The following is a 17,812-nucleotide window of genomic DNA, read 5'->3' as shown; positions in this document are numbered from 1 at the left end:
GTCTTTTGGTTAATGCAAAAATCAAATCTTGGGCCTCTTTATTTTTTCTGCTTTGTGGGGGTTTATTTGGATTTATGATTTGTGCTCCAGGACAGAATGACCTTTTAAAAGATTTTAGAGACAAACAGCTCTTATGCAGCTCCTTCTCCAATCTAAGCAGCACCGGTGTCAGCACATTCAATATGGGAGCTGCAGGTTAAATGAGTAGCAACAGGAACAGGCACAGGTTCTACAACCTAATTCTGGAAAATCGAAAAGTCTGTGTGTCTACAGAGTGAACTCAGTGAACCCAGAGTTTTAGATAATGGAGGACAGACAGCTCATCATTAATTTTTTTCATTTGTCTGACTCATTTTGTCTCACAAGTTCAACAATTTAACTTCTGATTATCAGTAACCCTCATACAAAGAGAGAGAGAACATAAATGAGTTTGTTTCTCACTTCTGTTTTATCTCCAGTTTACATAATGTGTTACATAAGTTTCCACTAAATATCAATTTCAAGGCTAACTTATGAAGTATAACATCATTTTAAATTATCTGGTAAAAGCTTTGTGTATACAATGTCTGCACTAATCTTGCAGAGACTCTGTTGAGCAACACTGCAAACATTTGATAGCTCATACAACCATGACCCATTCAGAGTTAATGTATTTTAAATTTCCTATTTTGATGATTAAAAAGTTCATCATCGCAGACAACTGCTACCTTCAAATATATTGCAAAGTTTTCATTTTTTAAATTTAAATAGATTAAATGAATAAATAAAATAGACAATAATAAATAAATAACAAACTCAACTCGACAACAACAAAATTAGCAATAATAGGGAGAAATAAAAAAAGAGTAGATAAATGATGAAAGAGGTAAAACGAAAGAGGGGGTGTGTGGTGTGTGTGTGTGTGTGTGTGTGTGTGTGTGTGTGTGTGTGTGTGTGTGTGTGTCAGTGGGGGGAAGATAAGTGCCTATCTACTGCAAATCTTTTGTTAGAGTAATATAATTAGACATTCTACCAAGTCTGTCTATAGGCTTGATCTTGTTTATTTTTTGTATGTCATCTCTAATTATATGTGTTAGTTTTTCAGTATCTAGAGTTTGTAATATTGTTGTCAACCACAGTTTTATTTTTATTTTTGATGGATTTTGGTGTTTCCACATCCTCGTTTCCTGCTTCATGGCTGTCACTCGCAGTATGTTAAAGTGACGCATGTCAGTGGTGTTTACTGGCCCTAGTAAATTGATTCCCAAGTCATTTTCTGGGCTAAAATGTTCTTCATCTCAAAACTATTCATAACAGTTTTCTGAACTTCCTCCCAGAAAGGTGTTAATTCTGGCCACTTAAAAAAAAAAGAATAATTTGCCTTTTTGGTCTCCACATCATCTCGAACAGCTTGTCCCTACTTGGGCATAATATTCACCAGGTGTAATTAAGTATCTTATGCTCACTCTCCAAGCAAATTCCTTCCAATATTTGGATTGTGACGACTTAAGATTTTTTTAAGGAGCCTTTCCTAATTTCTAGTTCTTTTCCCCATTTTTATATTACCTGATTGTCTACAGTTGTAACTTTTGCATCATTTTATATATATTTGAAGCTTTTTCTTTTGCTTTATTTCTATTCTGAGTCATGTATTGTATTAACTCATTTGCTGGTTTATCCTCCTCTAGGTGTCTCAGGAGGTAACTTCTCACCTGTAGATACTTAAGAAAAAGTTTCTGATCCAGCTCATATTTTGATTCTATGATTTCAAATGAGTCTGTTGTATTTTTTTCATATCCTTTTGTCGTATTTTGTTAGTCCTGTTCGGAATAAAAAAGTCAGGGTGCACCATTTCTCTAAGATACACATATTAAAATATTTTGCATATATGTTTTTTTTTGTTTGTTTGTTTTTTTGTTTTTTGCAGTTCTTTACAGTATTTATAATGCATTGGCTCTGCCCTGTGTATATTTTCCATGCTCCTTTTCCTATTAATGGTAATGTCCCAATTGATATCTTTGCCATTTCTTTTTCTATATTGATCCATTTTACTTCCATTTCCATTTTCATCCACTTCAGTATTGTAAGGATTTATGTAGCATAAAAGTAATTCTGTAAATTTGGAATACTTAACCCTCCTTCTTTTTGTTGTAACTTTTTTAATTTGATTCTCTGTCATCTGTTATTCCATATAAAATTTGAAATCATTCCATTTACTAAAATCCACTCTTGGTATTGGTATTGGTAATGCTTGGAATAAAACAGAAGTACCATCAATTTGATTGTTTCCACTCTGTTTAGTATTCCATCTGGTATTAATCTCCATCTGTTCAGTTCTTGTCCAATTTTACTTTCCAAAACACAGTAATTATTCTCAAACAGTTCATCCAAGTTCTTACTAATGTTAATGTCCAGGTATTTTATTTTCCTTGTGTCTCGTTTTAATCTATACACATCTTTAATAACTTGACTAACTTGGTTTCCTGTTATTAATGATTCACATCCATTTTTATTTCATTTTTATTCTGACACTTTACTATATTCTTCAAATGTTTTTTTAATTAATTTATGCACCGATTCTTCTGGTGATGTAAGATAAACTATTATGTCATCTGCATAACCTGTTATGTGTGATGTCATTAACAGAAGGTCTTCATTTTGCTTTTGAGCATGATCAATTAACTTTATGGTTTGCCTAATATTGTCTGACATAAGCTTTCCTGGAGTAGAGCCGCATTGATCTGTATTAATTATATCTGTAACAATGGTTTTTAACCTATTGGCTAACATTGCCAATATTATAACAATGAGAAGTTAAAAACAACCCTTTCACTGACAAGCACAATGTATAAATTCCAGTTAAAGCAGCTGATAAGAGGGTTATTTCTCTCATTGCAGATCATGGTAAGCATGTAATGTGTTAATATCAATATGCAGGATTAAGAGCATCTGTGTGCTGCTGTGATGCTTTGCAGCACACACACATCACAGGGACACATATAAGAACACATTACTCCCCAAAGTCCCCTTAAAATAATAATAAAAATCATCAATAATAACTGTACACATTTCAAATAGATGCACCACATTCTCCATTCTTTAAAGGATATACATTTGTATTTTCAACATTTTTTAACAAAGTGTCTGAATGTTCTTTATCACATGTACATTAATGTTTGATCATGTGGAAATCTTCGTGTCATCCAAACTGTAATTTTCCTGTGAGCAATCTTGAAGTACAGCAGTAAACACTAAATAGGTTGACTCTTTGGTTTATCAAACATTCAGCATGAGGTGGCAGGTCAAAAACGTTGTGTCATCACTTAAAAAAAAAAAATAAGAAGAAAGCTTGCTGAAGCATTACATTTCATTTCACTGATATACCTTCTGGATTATACCATGTCTGGACTTTATCCTAGTAACATATTAACACTTCTTCTGAAGTCATTCTTACTTTGAATGAGAGCATAAAAAAGCCAAAGCCCAGGTAGATGTGGAGCTTCAAGTATCAGTCGTCCAGTCTATGTCGGGCCCTCTACATTGATGGTTGTGACGGTGGCCATGAAGCAGCGCTGGAAAAGGCGGTCAGGGTCTGGTGGCTGGTTGTCACAGTCCAGCTTGCCCCTCAGGAAGTGTTTCCTCAGCCCTTGAGGACCAGTGGGGGGTGTGGGTTGGTTTTGTCCCTCTGGTTGACTTGACACAGTGCCTGCGATGCACAAAAGGCACTGAGGATGTCACATTTGTAAAAAATAAATCAACAGTTAACATACTGTCTCCCATGAGTGACGCAGCCTTCCTTTGGTCCAATCAATGCATTTTTTTTTTGTTTGTTTGTTTTGTTTTGTTTTTTTGTTTTTGTTTTTTAAATGGCAGAATGGAGTAATGAAATGTGTCACTCCTCTGTTTAAGTCTTGGACATGATGTGCCAATTACTAAATAAATAATGCACCCCACTATACCCCTCATATCTCACAAATTTTTTAATTTTACTACTTTTTTTCATGAGACTAACCTTAAAAAATAGCACTTGAGGATATTAACCCATAACCCATTTTCTCCTTTTTTCCTTTTTTTATTGAAAGAAGGTTTCATGGATCCAGCCTCACATCTGATTTTATTATGGGGACAATGAAAGGAGTCCGTAAGAGCTGAACGGGTTGCAAAGCAAACGAATGACAAAGAACAACTTGCTGTGAAAGTACACAAACTAAAACACAAAGTTGAAAACCTTTGGAAATTTAGCACTAAAATCATTAGTTGTGTTTGAGAAGTTTCACACAGACAACTGGCTGCGTGCTCCTGCCACAGGTGCCAGCATTTTGCTGACTTTGCATTGGCTCACAACGACAGGGCCTTCGGCACAGACAGAACACCTTGTCCTTTGAGACACGCTCGTGATGAAGAGCTGTAATTAGCATAAAACTAACATATGCTAAAAAGGGTTGGGACTTTGAGGATGACTACAGCTACACAGCTAAAATGTGTGGTACAGGCTAAACCACTAACAGTCCTGTTAGTAGTTCAGCCTTGAAATTATAGGTACCCGATTTCAGTCCCGCATTACTATTAATAAAATCCTAACTCTTGTACTTAAAGGACCATACCAGTGATTTTGAATGCATGGGCCATTTACTACAATTTAAACACATTTTATATTGCAGCAAACCATTTTCCAAATAATGCTCAGGTACTAAAGATTTTACAACATGCAATCAAAATCCCTTTTAAATTTGTTCGCAACATCCACCTTATAATGTTCTGCGCGTGCAGCTAACAAAGCCATCAACATATATAAACCATGTAACTGATACTTAACTGTGCAATGCAAACGTTTCCTTAGGGACTATTGTCTGGTGGTTTCGCCCAATTTCAAGTCATCACAGCACAACAGTGCTGCTGCTTTTAGGTAAAAACAGTGAATGTGCACCATATTATTTCAGCGATGGAATACTGGCGTGAGGAAAGTTTGAAGTGTTTAAAAGTTCATTTTCATATTGTAGTGGAGCGAATGGAAATCAGTGGATTAGCAGAGACATGAAGTATTTGTAGATATTACACCAAACATGTAAAATCACTGGTATGGTGCTTTAACTCTGCTGTTGGTTTATAAGAATTCAGTTTCTGACTTGTATTCTACAGTCCAGCTCTGCTTCTCATTGAGCAAACTCGGAGACAGGCCGGGTGTATTTAGCAGTAGCAACAGTTGCTGTGGTGTCGGCCATTCCAGCAGCACCATGCAGCCAACACGTCCCGCTGCCAGGCCTCTCCATGCAGAGGGATTCAGAGGGAAAGGTGTGCCAGGTCGCTCTGGCATGTGCAGGCACAGATTTGCACACTCAAACATTGTTTCTTTTCACGACAGGCAGGGATTTCTAAGTAGCTTTTTTATGTTTGTATTTATTTATCTGTTTATTTGGCTTTAACCCTCCTATTATGTTTGGGGTCAATTTGACCCCAGCCAATGTTTAACGTCTCTAAATAAATGATTAACATCATATTTTTTTTTTTTTTTTTTTTTTTTTTTTTTTTTTTTTGCTTCATATTTAATGAGTTTTCCTAATGTAGTGGGTACTACCAGGTGAACATGAAATTCTGATGAGGATATGTTTTCAATGTCCTGTACACACTTTGTAACGCAATAACAAAAATCTGTACTTAGAAATAATATAAAGCTAATAAAACAACAAAAATTAATATTTCCTCCCAATTTTAGGTCAGTCAGTGAGATTTTATGGTGATTTGCACAATTTTCCATATTCGCGTAATAGGAATACTCGATGTAGAAGTGTGTGTGTGTGTGTGTGTGTGTGTGTGTGTGTGTGTGTGTGTGGGGGGGGGGGGGGGGGGGGGGGGGGGGGGGGGGGGGGGGGGGCTGTTATGTTTTATTTAAAGGGTTATTTAGGTACTCAACAAAGAAACATAAAGTACTTGACACATAAACTTTGGTAACAATTTTAATTATAATAATTCTGTGGAGGTTCAAACTGCTGGAGTCAAACTGACCCCAAACATAAAAGATGTTCATAAATATGGACATAACAGGAGGGTTAATAAGAGGTATTTTTCATACACAGCAGCTCATTTATATTGATCTCAAGTATTTAAATGGATTCAAACACACTGAATGTGAGATGAAAATGGCTTGTTAATGTATATTTTGTGCCTCTGATCATAACATGTGTTTTAGAGCTCATATGCCATAGGTCGACTCTGCTCCACTATTATGGTAAACATTAATTGCAGCTTTTCAGCACTGCAGCTGCTTGTTGAAGCTATCGATTGGCTTCACATGGCCCATTTTAAATGTGCTTGCTGTCCATTGCGTGTTTAAGTTTGATATTTCTGGAGCACCTCTGTACATGTACAACTGAGTGTGGTACAAGTATATTTATAGCCTACCTGTGCATGTGCCACTGCACCTCTTCATTAATGCCATAAAAAAGAAAATTAAAACAGTGAACATGACAGTGAATAAATGAAATTACAATATGACTAAAGGAAAACATACCCTACAAAAAGTCCAGAATTAGTTCATTTTTATCACTATTACTATGTTTTAATCAGTTTCATTTTAATCGGTTGAAGCATTCCATTTCTCCTGGGTTTAGTATAGGCAACTGAGTTTTATGAATATCCAATTTGAATATGCGGATGAAGAGGAGACTGTGTTGAAGGAGATGCCACTCTTGAATACTGCATTTGTGGGCCTGCCAGCAGAAGTGCCGGTACCATTTGCCACCACACAGAAAAGCCAAAACAGTTGTGACATCTGCCATGGTGCGACTGAGAGATTGGCTTTGCTGAAAATGTCCCTACTCTTTATGGCTCAACATTGCCCATCTCAGAGTAAAACTTTAAGGATTAATTTTGTCAGTATTTCAATGCAGACAACAGATCACAAAAGACTTTGCACTGGTTTGTGTACAAATAGAAGCAGAGATAAGAACAGATGAGCAAAGACCACCAAAGTGATTCAGAGCTCCCAGTTCCACCCCCTTCAGATGAATGAGCAAACACACTGCAGTGCAAAATTACCGCTTTAAACTGCCAACACTGAATAGTTTGCTTGATATCTTTGAATTTGGCTTGGATAGCTTTATTTGTTGATGTGGTGTGGAACAAGTTTCAATCATTAGCTATCTTACCATTACAGTAGCTGACACTGAAGTCTTGGGACATGATTGTGGTCCTAGGTGTATATATCAAAATGAATGAATAAATAACAATATATTTTTCAAAAAAATAAAACAAGTCCACTCTGTAGTCTTGCTAATGTAACAGTTCAACATATGTCAAGCACAAAAAAAGTAAAAAAAAAAAAAAAATCAGAGCAAAAGAGAAATGATAAAAAATAAATACAGAACGAAGGCAAACCTTATGTGGAATTAAAAGCACTGGGTGAAATTAAAATTAAAATTAAAATTAAAATTAAAATTAAATAAAAATGAATAATTAAAACAATTAAAAAATAAAATAAATAATAAATAATTTCAAAAAACAATTCAAATAATTCAAATTAATAATAACAATAATAACAACAACAACAACAACAACAATAAGAATAATAATAATAATAATGATTATGATAAAACGTTATTTGTATAGCACCTTTCACACAAGAATTGCAGCTCAAAGTGCTTCACAATAAAAAGAAGAACAAATTAAATTAATTTAATTAATTTAACCTTTTAAGACCAAAGTCTCACACAGGCCACCTGGACTTAATGTGTTGTTTTGGCTATAAAACTGTCTGCACTGTATGTGCTTTTGCTCCTTTTTCCAGGATTACTTTAGCTTTAAATATCTGACAGCAATGTAACATAACTGAAATGTTTTGACTGTGAAATTACTTAACTTAAGCTTAAGGGAAGAAAAACACAAACATGGAATTTGATATTAGTGTTTTATACTAAATAAAATTAAAAAAAAATCCATTTGTACAAATTATTCAAAACGTGTGTCAAAGTGTTCTTTTGCAAAGAGTGCATCGCTGCACAAAGGCATCATTCCCCATGCTCGCACTCCATAACTTGCCGTGTCCCTGGCCATCACTGACAGGGACAGGGAAATGGCCTTGGCTGGAGGTCCTCACTGGCCTGGCATCCAGTGGCACTCCCAGGAGCTGGGCAGACAGCTGCTCCTGAAGGTCTGGCATGGCATGTATCCCTGAAACGGAATCAGAATAAGATTTATTCTAGCCAGGCAGGTATTCACACACACAAGAAATTTGCTTTGGAGTATTGATGCATCACAATAAATGGTCAACAACAGAAAAGGTGCAAGGAAAACACAAGAAAAATAAAATGCAAAAATAAAATGCAAAATACACTAAAATACAATTACATACCTGCTGTTGGCTCTTACATATCTTCTTGTGAATAATGAAGCTGTTGGTGATGACGACATCACCAACAGTTCGAGGAGGTGTTGTAGCACAGTTGCGGTCCACTGCCGGGTTTTGCGGTGCACTGAGTTTGTCCCCAGCATCTTGTCGGACATGTCCACCCCTCGTCGTTACTTATTGTACCGTGCGATGGCTTTTGATCGGGGAATGGCAACCCTCTCGCTTCATCCGTCAACCAGATAGATAGAGAGAAACAGAGACTGCACAAGGGTACGTGTTTCCTAGCTAACAGGTCCAGTATTTTCTCTTCTCAGCAATATTAGAACGTGGGCTGAAGCGCAACTTCTCAGCTTTCTGGAAAAGTTGAATTTTTTTCGATAGCTCAAACTTTACGGCAATTACGGTACTTACGGGAACTAAAACTTGATCCACTGTCATGTTTGTCACAGACAAAAAATAAAGCAAAGGAATCACATGTGTCCTGAAGGCCAGGACCAGTTGGGTGGTGCTCACATACACACACACACCAACACCTCCTCACACTAAAAATGTGTTTAAAAACTATCCACCACCTCGTTGTAATCCAACTTAGCAGCTGGGCCAGCACAGTTGATCCGTCTGACTCAGCTCGACGCCAGCTCTCAATCACAACGTCCCCGCCAAGGGACGCTAGCCAGTAGAGCTGGGCGATACAGACAGCAGCAAATATCACATTATCTTTGACTTAATACGTCAATATTGATATTGTGATGATTGGTGCTGTCGTCAGATATTTACACACAAGAGGTTTTTGAAAAACAACCAGTAGTAATGTGGATATGATGACCAAGCAGATAGATGTAAATAATAGAACAGCTAAAACAATCTGTTAAGCTCAGAAAATGACAGCCCTTTACAGCAATGCAGCCTTTAAAACCAAGAAATGCTTCATCTGCTGCCAGCACACATTTTGCGGAGTTGGACCCGACTGCTGGACAAAAAAGCAGCTGGACTTTTCCTCTCAGAACCCGCTCACTGTCGATAAAAATGTCAATAAAAAAATGCAATGAAAGGTGTGTGAAAGTCTTAGGGAGCACAGAGGGAACAAGGCCTGGGCTTGTCAGCTGAAAGGGGTGAGCGATTTTTTTCCTTTTGTTGAAGACGAATCAATTTCGTGCAAACCCCATGACCCTCCTGCACTTTGTTCCCTTCAAATATTGATCTAGAGACAGTAGACACCCCAAATTGAACTTTTCTGGGAACATCATCCTGGCTGGTCGGTTAGTTTTCTTCTAAGGCTTTTGACAGGCTTCTTCAGTTTTCCTCAGTTATATTCCAATGTTATGAAGCACATTTTCATGACATGGAGGCAGATGATGGCACTTTGAAGGTCTATAGACATTAAACGCTTCCAAAAAAAAGTCTTTGTGCACCTGAGCCGCCCATATTCTTCACATATGCATGTGTCAATTAAAGAGTTAGTCTGCTCTATCACAAGAAATATTAAAAAATCCCTCCACACCGAGAGGACACTTCATTTTTCTGAAGACTCTTTCTTAGAGTTGTCATCCATGTTCTGGGGATTATTTTCTTCTCCCATGTTTTTTTCAAAACCCTCCATTAAACCAAGTCTACATAGTGTATTTCTGTATAACCAAAAATGAGCTCCATTTGACAGAGGAGCTGAAAATGCTCTTGTACGCCTTACTGCATTTTGCACCTTTTTCCTGCTCTGAGGAGCTAAAATCCATGTGCTGTCTTCTCTTTGACTGTTGGGATATATGGAGGATGTGCTACCTCCCTTACATCACTCTGTATTGTATCTGTCTTGTTTGGAGCCTTTGGGGCGCTAACCCTGTTGCTTTCAGACAAACACCACTGTCTTTGTTTAAGAGAGACTTGTCAAATTAAAAGACATCCTTTAAAGTGATGTTCTATTTCTTCTTTTTTCTGATTGTTTGCTCCTGTCAATGCTATTAAACTTGGCAAACTAGCAAATTTCAGCAAGATTACTTTTACTGCACTGATGCCATCTCATCTTTTCGTACTGAAACATTCAGTTTTTTTAAAAAGTATTCATCCCTTGTCTCAGTTAGTTCTAATTGCTATTCAATTGTCCAAAAAATGTGAGTATGATTTCTACCTTTCTTGGAAGGAGCTCTTATCTTTTCAAAATAAATGGGTGTCCATTCACACAATAAGAAACTGTTTGATATATTTGATATGTTGTGTCAGACACTGTATGTTCACACCTGATAAAATTCACATCCAGGCTTCTCTCCCTACATTCTGAATTTCAGTTACTGCAAATACTGTCACATGCCATATCTCATCTGAAAAGTATGACCTTGCATGTGAAATAATTTAAGATTAAGGTTAACTCTCTCTCCAGTTAATTTGCCTAATTCAAATACACATTTCAGACAAGCATGGTGTTGATGGTGCCACGTCTCCACAGGAGTCAATATCAGTAAAATGAAAATGTCCGAGCAAATTGAAATGCTTTTATTTGTGTGAAATGTGAATTTGAGGTGTGTTCGAAAAGCTTTTAATCTGCAGTGAATGCACAAAAAATTCAGGACACTTCTTTTTATAAAGTACGATAAGTCCAGGTAAAAGCCATTTTTAATGTCCTGAAAATGCTGGCACGGATAAAGAGAAGTAAATGACTTTGAGAGAGTTTTAGTCAACTAAGATGGTAATTGTGCAAAACATTCAGTGTTTTTATATATACAAGCTTGAATGGGTAGAACTAGTGTGGGTCTTTGTGGGCCTTCAGTTCACGGCAAATCATAATATTTCCAGATGGTTCACCTTGCCGAGAAAACATCTGTAGCGCTTGCTGATGTCACTGCATTGGCAGGGGAGTTTGTTTGAGGAACTTTTTTGACACCTGGCTGTTCAGTGGCTCTCACAGCAACAACAAAGGGAGGAATTAGTTAAAGTCTCCGTGAAATGACCTGACATGACCTCTACATCCTGCAAAACAGAGGACCTTAAGTAGTGACGTCATCCTGCACTAGTGAGTGTAAATTAAAATTTCAACCAGTAAAACCTTCACAAGTCTTTAAACATCCCCTCTCATCCACATGTGCCTTCAAATAATATTGTGTTTCTCTGCCAAACTGTGCACGATCCCTCCCTGCACCATGTCCTGCCCAAACATCCTGTTTCAGCAGGAAATATATCAAAATCAAGAAAATAAGAGTTCATTTAATGGGGTCTTTATCAGAATCATCATCAGAAATACTTAACTGATCCCTGAGTGGAATTTGGGTTTAAAGAACAAAGTTAATTAAAATCATCAGTGTGCTGCCAAAGTTATTTAAAATTATTGGAAGCTCATTCTTAGCCTCTCTCAAGCTAAAATCAGGTTAATATTAAGCAATTAAATGTGAGTTAATCCTAATTAACTACACTGTTGTAAACATTACTGAATGATGTTCAGCCAAAGTCACCAACATCCAACAAGGTAAGACTCGACTCCTCCCAACTCCAGTCATTTTCATGATTCTTTTATTCAGTTTGTTGTGAACACAACATGTTTCCATTAGCAGTGCATCAGTTCTCAAGACGTAAACAACCTCCCATGTAACGCTGTGATATCGGTTGAAGGTGGCAAGGTGAACCACGTTGAAATACTCTCTGTGAACCAAAGGCCCACGCCGGCACTACCTGTTAATTTCTCTGGTTTTATAGCTATGTTGGCAGCATTCTCCAACAACCACGAGCACTGCACTCAGTACCTGGTGCTCTCAGGGGCAGCCCGTTGTCCAAGCCTCTGGGTTTTGTGGCGATGAACAAGTAGCACAGAACACAAAGAGTGATGATGAATGCGAGGAGAACCACTGCTGCTATGGAGAGGCCAACAAGTGCTCCAACACTGTAAGACACACAGCAGAGAACAACAGAGCAGGAGATCAGTGGTGTAGTCTACGTGATACGCAGGTATACGCCGTATACCCACTAGAAAAGGTCCCGAATTTCCACTTAACCACTTAAAAATGCGCAGAGATACGCATCAGTTTGTTTTTTGACATAACGTTCACTTTCCCATTCATAAAATCGCCTCCTCTGTGTTATGAAGCGGGCTCTTTTTGAACATAGGGACTTCCGTCAGGCGTGACGTAAATCCTAAGTAAACTACTAGGTGAAGCGGTGAAGTTGGTCCAAAGCTAGTCAGTGGAGAAAAAACAATGAAAAGAAAGCAAAACCAAATGACACTATTTCAGTGTTTCAATAAGCCTGCTGCTTGTCCTGTGAATACTGCCGCTTCAGACACTACAGCTGGAGCTAACGTTAACGTTTCAGAAAGCGTGTGTGTGTGTGTGTGTGTGCATGCATGCGTGCGCGCATGTGTGTGTGCGTGCATGTACGTGCGCGCGTATACCCACTAAAATAAACTAGACTACACCACTGCAGGAGATGCACCACCTTTCCTATTTTCTCAGTGTGCTGCAGAAAACATGGCATAGAGGTACAGGTATGTGTTCAAATGTAGAGCTTGCAAAAACTTAAAATTAAAGCATAGAGGAGTAAACATTTTACTAATCAAACCCAACAAAAACAACTGCTGATGTTGGTTTTTAGATTCCTTTCCTGTTCTTGCTTTAACTATTGATTAGAGCATTTACTCACAAGTCAATACTGCACTATAAGGAAATGGCAGGTATGAGATTTAAACCATAAACAGCCTCTGCTGTGTTGCTAAGCTTTGGTGCTTCAAAATGAGGAGCAATTTAAAATGAAACTACTGAAAATGAAACAGCTGCAGAGCTGATGTGCCCTGCAGCTGTGGCTTTTGAATGTGAACACCTTGAGATCTGCAGGGAAAGGACTACAGTGTGTTTCAGTGGAAGTCATATGACATGATGATACATAATGAGACATAATGGCCACATGCATGACACACAGAATAGGCTAATTTTCAATGGCCTAAAAATTCCACCAAGATGATTTGGTAACACATTATTTAATTTCTTTGTATTGCTTTGCCATGCATTAAAGCAGCCAGCAGCATAGAAAAACTTGACTTCCAGTCAAACCAGTTAAATACATTCAGCTCAACAAATCATATGGTATTCAACCCATATTGTGTTTTTAAAGCTATATCTTGATTGGTTATGATAAGTATGTGCTTACAACACACTCATATGTTGTTAAAAGACAGTAAATCTAACTGAAAAAAATGTACTGGTTAATGACTGTGATTGACCAAAATATCTGAGAGGCTACTTAAATGAGTGGTGAACACCAAAGGTTACAGCCGAAGAAAAATTGTGCTTCAAATAGGCATAATGTAAGGCATAATCTCTCTGCCTACAGTAATACCTCAGTATTACATGAGGCATCTACTCTTATCAGATATCCTTTGTCCTATCCTGTTTTATCACCACACCTACCATCCTGTGAGGTCCAAGTTGATGGCCCTGCTCAGTGGGTCTTCAGACTGGCAGTATGAGTGAAACAGGACAGTCAAGAGTTGGTTAATTTCCCAACTCAGTGAAGACACATTGTAGCGTGTCACTTCACAAATCCTCCCTGCCATGTTCTGTTTCCCAGTGACTTGCACCTCCCAGCATTTCCATATTCAAGGAGTTAAAGCAAAAAGGAGGAAGTATTTAAAAAAAAAAAATCTAATTTCAAATTTGCAGAGTGCAATTTCAAATCTGGCATTGTTGGCCTCACATTTAGGCCAGACTGTCAGTTTTTTTTTTTTTTTTTTTTTTTTTTAAACCACACAATAATTTGTGGTTCACAGTGGGTTGCTGGGTTTTCTCTGAAAGCGGATGGGAGAGATGGTCTGTAAAAGCAGCGTGTCTGCTGAGCAGAGAAATGAGATGTTGAACTGGCAGAACAGTGAGCTTGTGACTACAGCTTCACTGGACTGAATCATGATGAGTCGGGTTGAATGGCACTTTTCACTGAGGCGATGCTACGTGATAGCCAGTGCTACATTATATATATATATATATATATATATATATATATATATATATATATATATATATATATATACACACATACATGTGTGTATAACATACGGTATATCTGTGCACACGCGCACACACACACACACACACACACACACGCACACACACACACACACACACACACACACACACACACACACACACACATACACACACACACACACACACACACACACACACACACAGCATATATTGTCAAAATAATTATCATTGTATATAATTATCCTCCTCAAAACTGCCCATCAAGAGCAAAAGCTACTATTAATAACAAAGTACAACAGGCTATTTTTTCTGAAAATAGTTGATTTGTGCATTTACAACCCAGCTCATATAACCAAAGACTTTATACAGCTATGAATATAATGACATTATAAAGATGATAAAGATTCACATCAGCATTAAAAGGTGGGCGAAAAGAGTCCATTTATCTTGCTCTACATCTCTGAAATTCAGTTCATATCGTGGTTGAAAATCATACATCATCAGCTGAGCTGGCTGAAGCTTTATTATGTTGTTATATTTTTCTTACCTCAGCCACCACATGTATCCATACTCGTAAGGGAAAAAGCTGTTGGGATCATCACAACAATACTTGATGTCGTTAAACCCGCAGCAGAAAAGTGCCGTGGAGTCACTGTCCGGTTTAGGACACGTGAAGCCCTCCACAAACACTTTTTCAGCGCTGTAATAACTCTTGCAGTCTGAGCTCATACTCAGAAAATGAATCCCACGGCCAATTAAGAGGCGCACCAAAGCTCATTTAAAGTACAACCGGATCCCATCGCATCTCGCATTGCGCTGGTCAAGTCGCCAGTGAAACTGTTTATTCCAAGAGCGGCAGTGCTCTTTGTGACTGACATGATTCCTGTGTTCGTCTACAGCCCACCTCTCTCTCTCTCTCTCTCTCTCTCTCTCTCTCTCTCTCTCTCTCTCTCTCTCTCTCTCTGGTCTCTCTGCCACTCCTGCTCTCTACCAAAGCTTGGAGCTGTCCAATGTCCTGAAAAGGCTTTCTATCTATCTATCTATCTATCTATCTATCTATCTATCTGTCTGTCTGTCTGTCTGTCTGTCTGTCATTATTAAGTGAATAAACTATCCTGTGAATAAACTATCCTTCAATCTGAATCCCTGAATCTCTTGTGATTTTTATGAACCAGAAAAAAACTCATTCCTATTAAAAGGAGGCTTAATTGGCAATACTGGGCCTTGCTGATTAAGGCCTCCCTCCTCAAACTCTTTCACAAAAAGGCTTCTTGCATTTATGGTAATCTATTCGTCATCATGAGCAAGAAAAGCAAATACACTCAGAAACCTCAGATGAAGATCAACGCTGATTTGCTAGTAACCCATTAATTAGTCACAAAAACACAGAGGCATACAGGGTCCATTAAAGTTTTTAAATTAAAATACAGGCTTTACAGGTTTACAGGCTTTCGGTGTTGATTCTCTCTCTCCCTCCATCTCTTCAGGCTACGTCATTAACATGAATGTCACAAGAACAATATTTTTGGGACTCAACAGTGAGATAAGCAGATGCAATTCTTAGCTCCAGTGTAAATAAACAAAATCAATGTAAGATGAGGCATCAAATAATTAAAAAGGAGCTGAGCATTACAGTCTGCAGAAGCAAACACTGCCGGGGCATGAACATTATTAAAATAAGATAATACATCAATAAACAAACCATTGTTGTTATAGTTTTACAACAGATCATGGAGGTAAGTCAAAAGCATTGCTTATAGTTAGACAGAGTTAGACAGAGTTACTGAGTCTGCCTCAGGCTTCAACAGCCTACAACACAGGATAAATTTCTTGAGGCATTCTGCTCTCACATGATTATAATCACAGTTTAAGGCAAAGTGAACAAAATGTCTCAGCCATGTTGTGCACTGACTACAAGTTATTTTCTTCTTTTGGTTGCCAGGGTTCCTTGTGTTACTCTTTTTTTTTTTTTTCTGTTGTTAGACTCTGGTCTTCCCGCCTGTATGCCTGTATTTAATCAGGTCCTGCCTCTGCTTGGGGTCTTTTACAGTGAAAAGATACACTGCTAATTTGTATTCACCGTTTGGGAGGGCAGCTCATCTTGTTTTGTGTTTGGGTTTTATTTATTCAGTGCGCCAGACAGGCATCTTTTGTTTGTTGGGTAATTTTGGAAGCGGAGCTGCTCTGATGGTGATGCCTATCTGTAAGTCTTGTGTCCAGTAGCTGAAAGAAGGGGGTGGGGTACATGTGCAAGTGATTTTCTAACTCTACCCGGCGTGTATTTTTTGGTGTTTTTCTGTGATGACTATGTTCCCACAGCACTAAGCATAAAGGGCCTCTTATGATGTTGCATCTGGTGGTTGCCTGTAAGTGGAGCCTATACTCAGCACCATCAAAGACTTTACATCAAATACTGTTTGGAACTTCCTTTTGAATTTGTATGTATTTATTTGTTTGGCTTCTGTAGTTGCTGTCAGGAACTTCAATACTGCCGCCTCTGACAATACTGTTCCAGGAGCTCCAGATGTATGAAAGCAATAGGGGGCCAAAAAGTATCAAAGTAAACCACACACACACACACACACACACACACACACACACACACAGTCCATACAATCAGTATCTTTACAGCAAATATTCAATTTGTTCTCTACACACTCATTACAGGCTCAACAGTGAGCCAGCCGGTCCACCTGCTGTGGTTGGGAGCGTCTTGTTGTTGTTGTTTATTGATGCAGTGCTGCCACCAACAGGATAAGGTTATGAGCTGAATGGCCAAATCTGAGGTGATCCAGCTGATGTGAGGCGATCACTTGCTGGGTGGCAAATGAGAATCAGCAATAAATAATTCATTAAATAAATAAATGAATAAAAATAATGATAAATCATGCAAATACAAGCAAGGAATTATCTGAAACAGCAAAAACTGTTCTACATAATCAGGATGACTGTTTTTATTCCTGGTTTACTCTATTTCCATTTGCTTGCAATTTTGTCTTTTCATTTACAGGTTTTCTGATTTACAGGTTTGGTTTCACCTTTACAAATTTAGCTCTCTCTTTTCTTTCGCTGCATATTGCCCTCACACAGATGCTGCTGTTGTCTTGGTCCTGTTAGTGACAGCAGCACCCTGTTGGCCAGCATCAATTTCCTTATTATTTTGAGAGCAGGGGACCCAGCTTGTTTCAATGGTGCCACTAAAATGTAGATATTACAAGGAACTGGTGGCAAGCTGTTTCCCAGAAACACTCTGTATAATCCCTGTTATCAAATGGAAGCAAATGCCCCTTTTAAAATCAAGAAAACACTTTGCCATAGTTATTTGTGTTTTATTTATATTTGTGTGTTTGTTTGTGTGTGTGTGTGTGTGTGTGTGTGTGTGTGCATGTGCATGATGATTAATTACAGGGTGCAGGATGTAAATGTGGTCAGTGGTGCGGTGATTGGGTTGAAAGCTAATTTTCCATTAAAGACAGTGGGAGGAAACAGACAACACCACAGCACGTCACATGCGCAGTCTCCACACAGGGCTGCA

At 38.1% G+C, this 17,812-nt stretch overlaps 1 protein-coding gene across 1 annotated transcript; it reads right to left on the bottom strand.

Annotated features, from left to right (window-relative positions):
• Nucleotides 1-3,500: 3,500 nt before the first annotated feature.
• LOC115358165 (protein shisa-like-2A) lies at nucleotides 3,501-15,006 on the bottom strand. Its single transcript, XM_030050015.1, has 3 exons — nucleotides 14,825-15,006; nucleotides 12,049-12,185; nucleotides 3,501-3,685 (listed from the first exon to the last, which is right to left on the bottom strand). Exons 1-3 carry the CDS (start codon nucleotides 15,004-15,006, stop codon nucleotides 3,501-3,503), a joined length of 504 nt encoding a protein of 167 aa, XP_029905875.1.
• Nucleotides 15,007-17,812: the final 2,806 nt, after the last annotated feature.

This window comes from Myripristis murdjan, chromosome 4, assembly GCF_902150065.1.
Source record: "Myripristis murdjan chromosome 4, fMyrMur1.1, whole genome shotgun sequence".
In the NCBI taxonomy this organism is placed as follows: Eukaryota; Metazoa; Chordata; class Actinopteri; order Holocentriformes; family Holocentridae; genus Myripristis; species Myripristis murdjan.
Note: the sequence above shows the minus strand (reverse complement) of the source record. Positions and strands in the feature narration are given on the sequence as shown.

Excerpts from the sequence above, each read along its gene's own strand:
- LOC115358165 (XM_030050015.1), bottom strand. The coding sequence starts at position 15,006 with ATGAGCTCAGACTGCAAGAGTTATTACAGCGCTGAAAAAGTGTTTGTG. Across the intron at positions 12,186-14,824 it reads GGATACATGTGGTGGCTGAG|TGTTGGAGCACTTGTTGGCC; the intron begins GTAAGAAAAATA and ends TGTGTCTTACAG. Across the intron at positions 3,686-12,048 it reads GCTGCCCCTGAGAGCACCAG|GCACTGTGTCAAGTCAACCA; the intron begins GTACTGAGTGCA and ends TGTGCATCGCAG.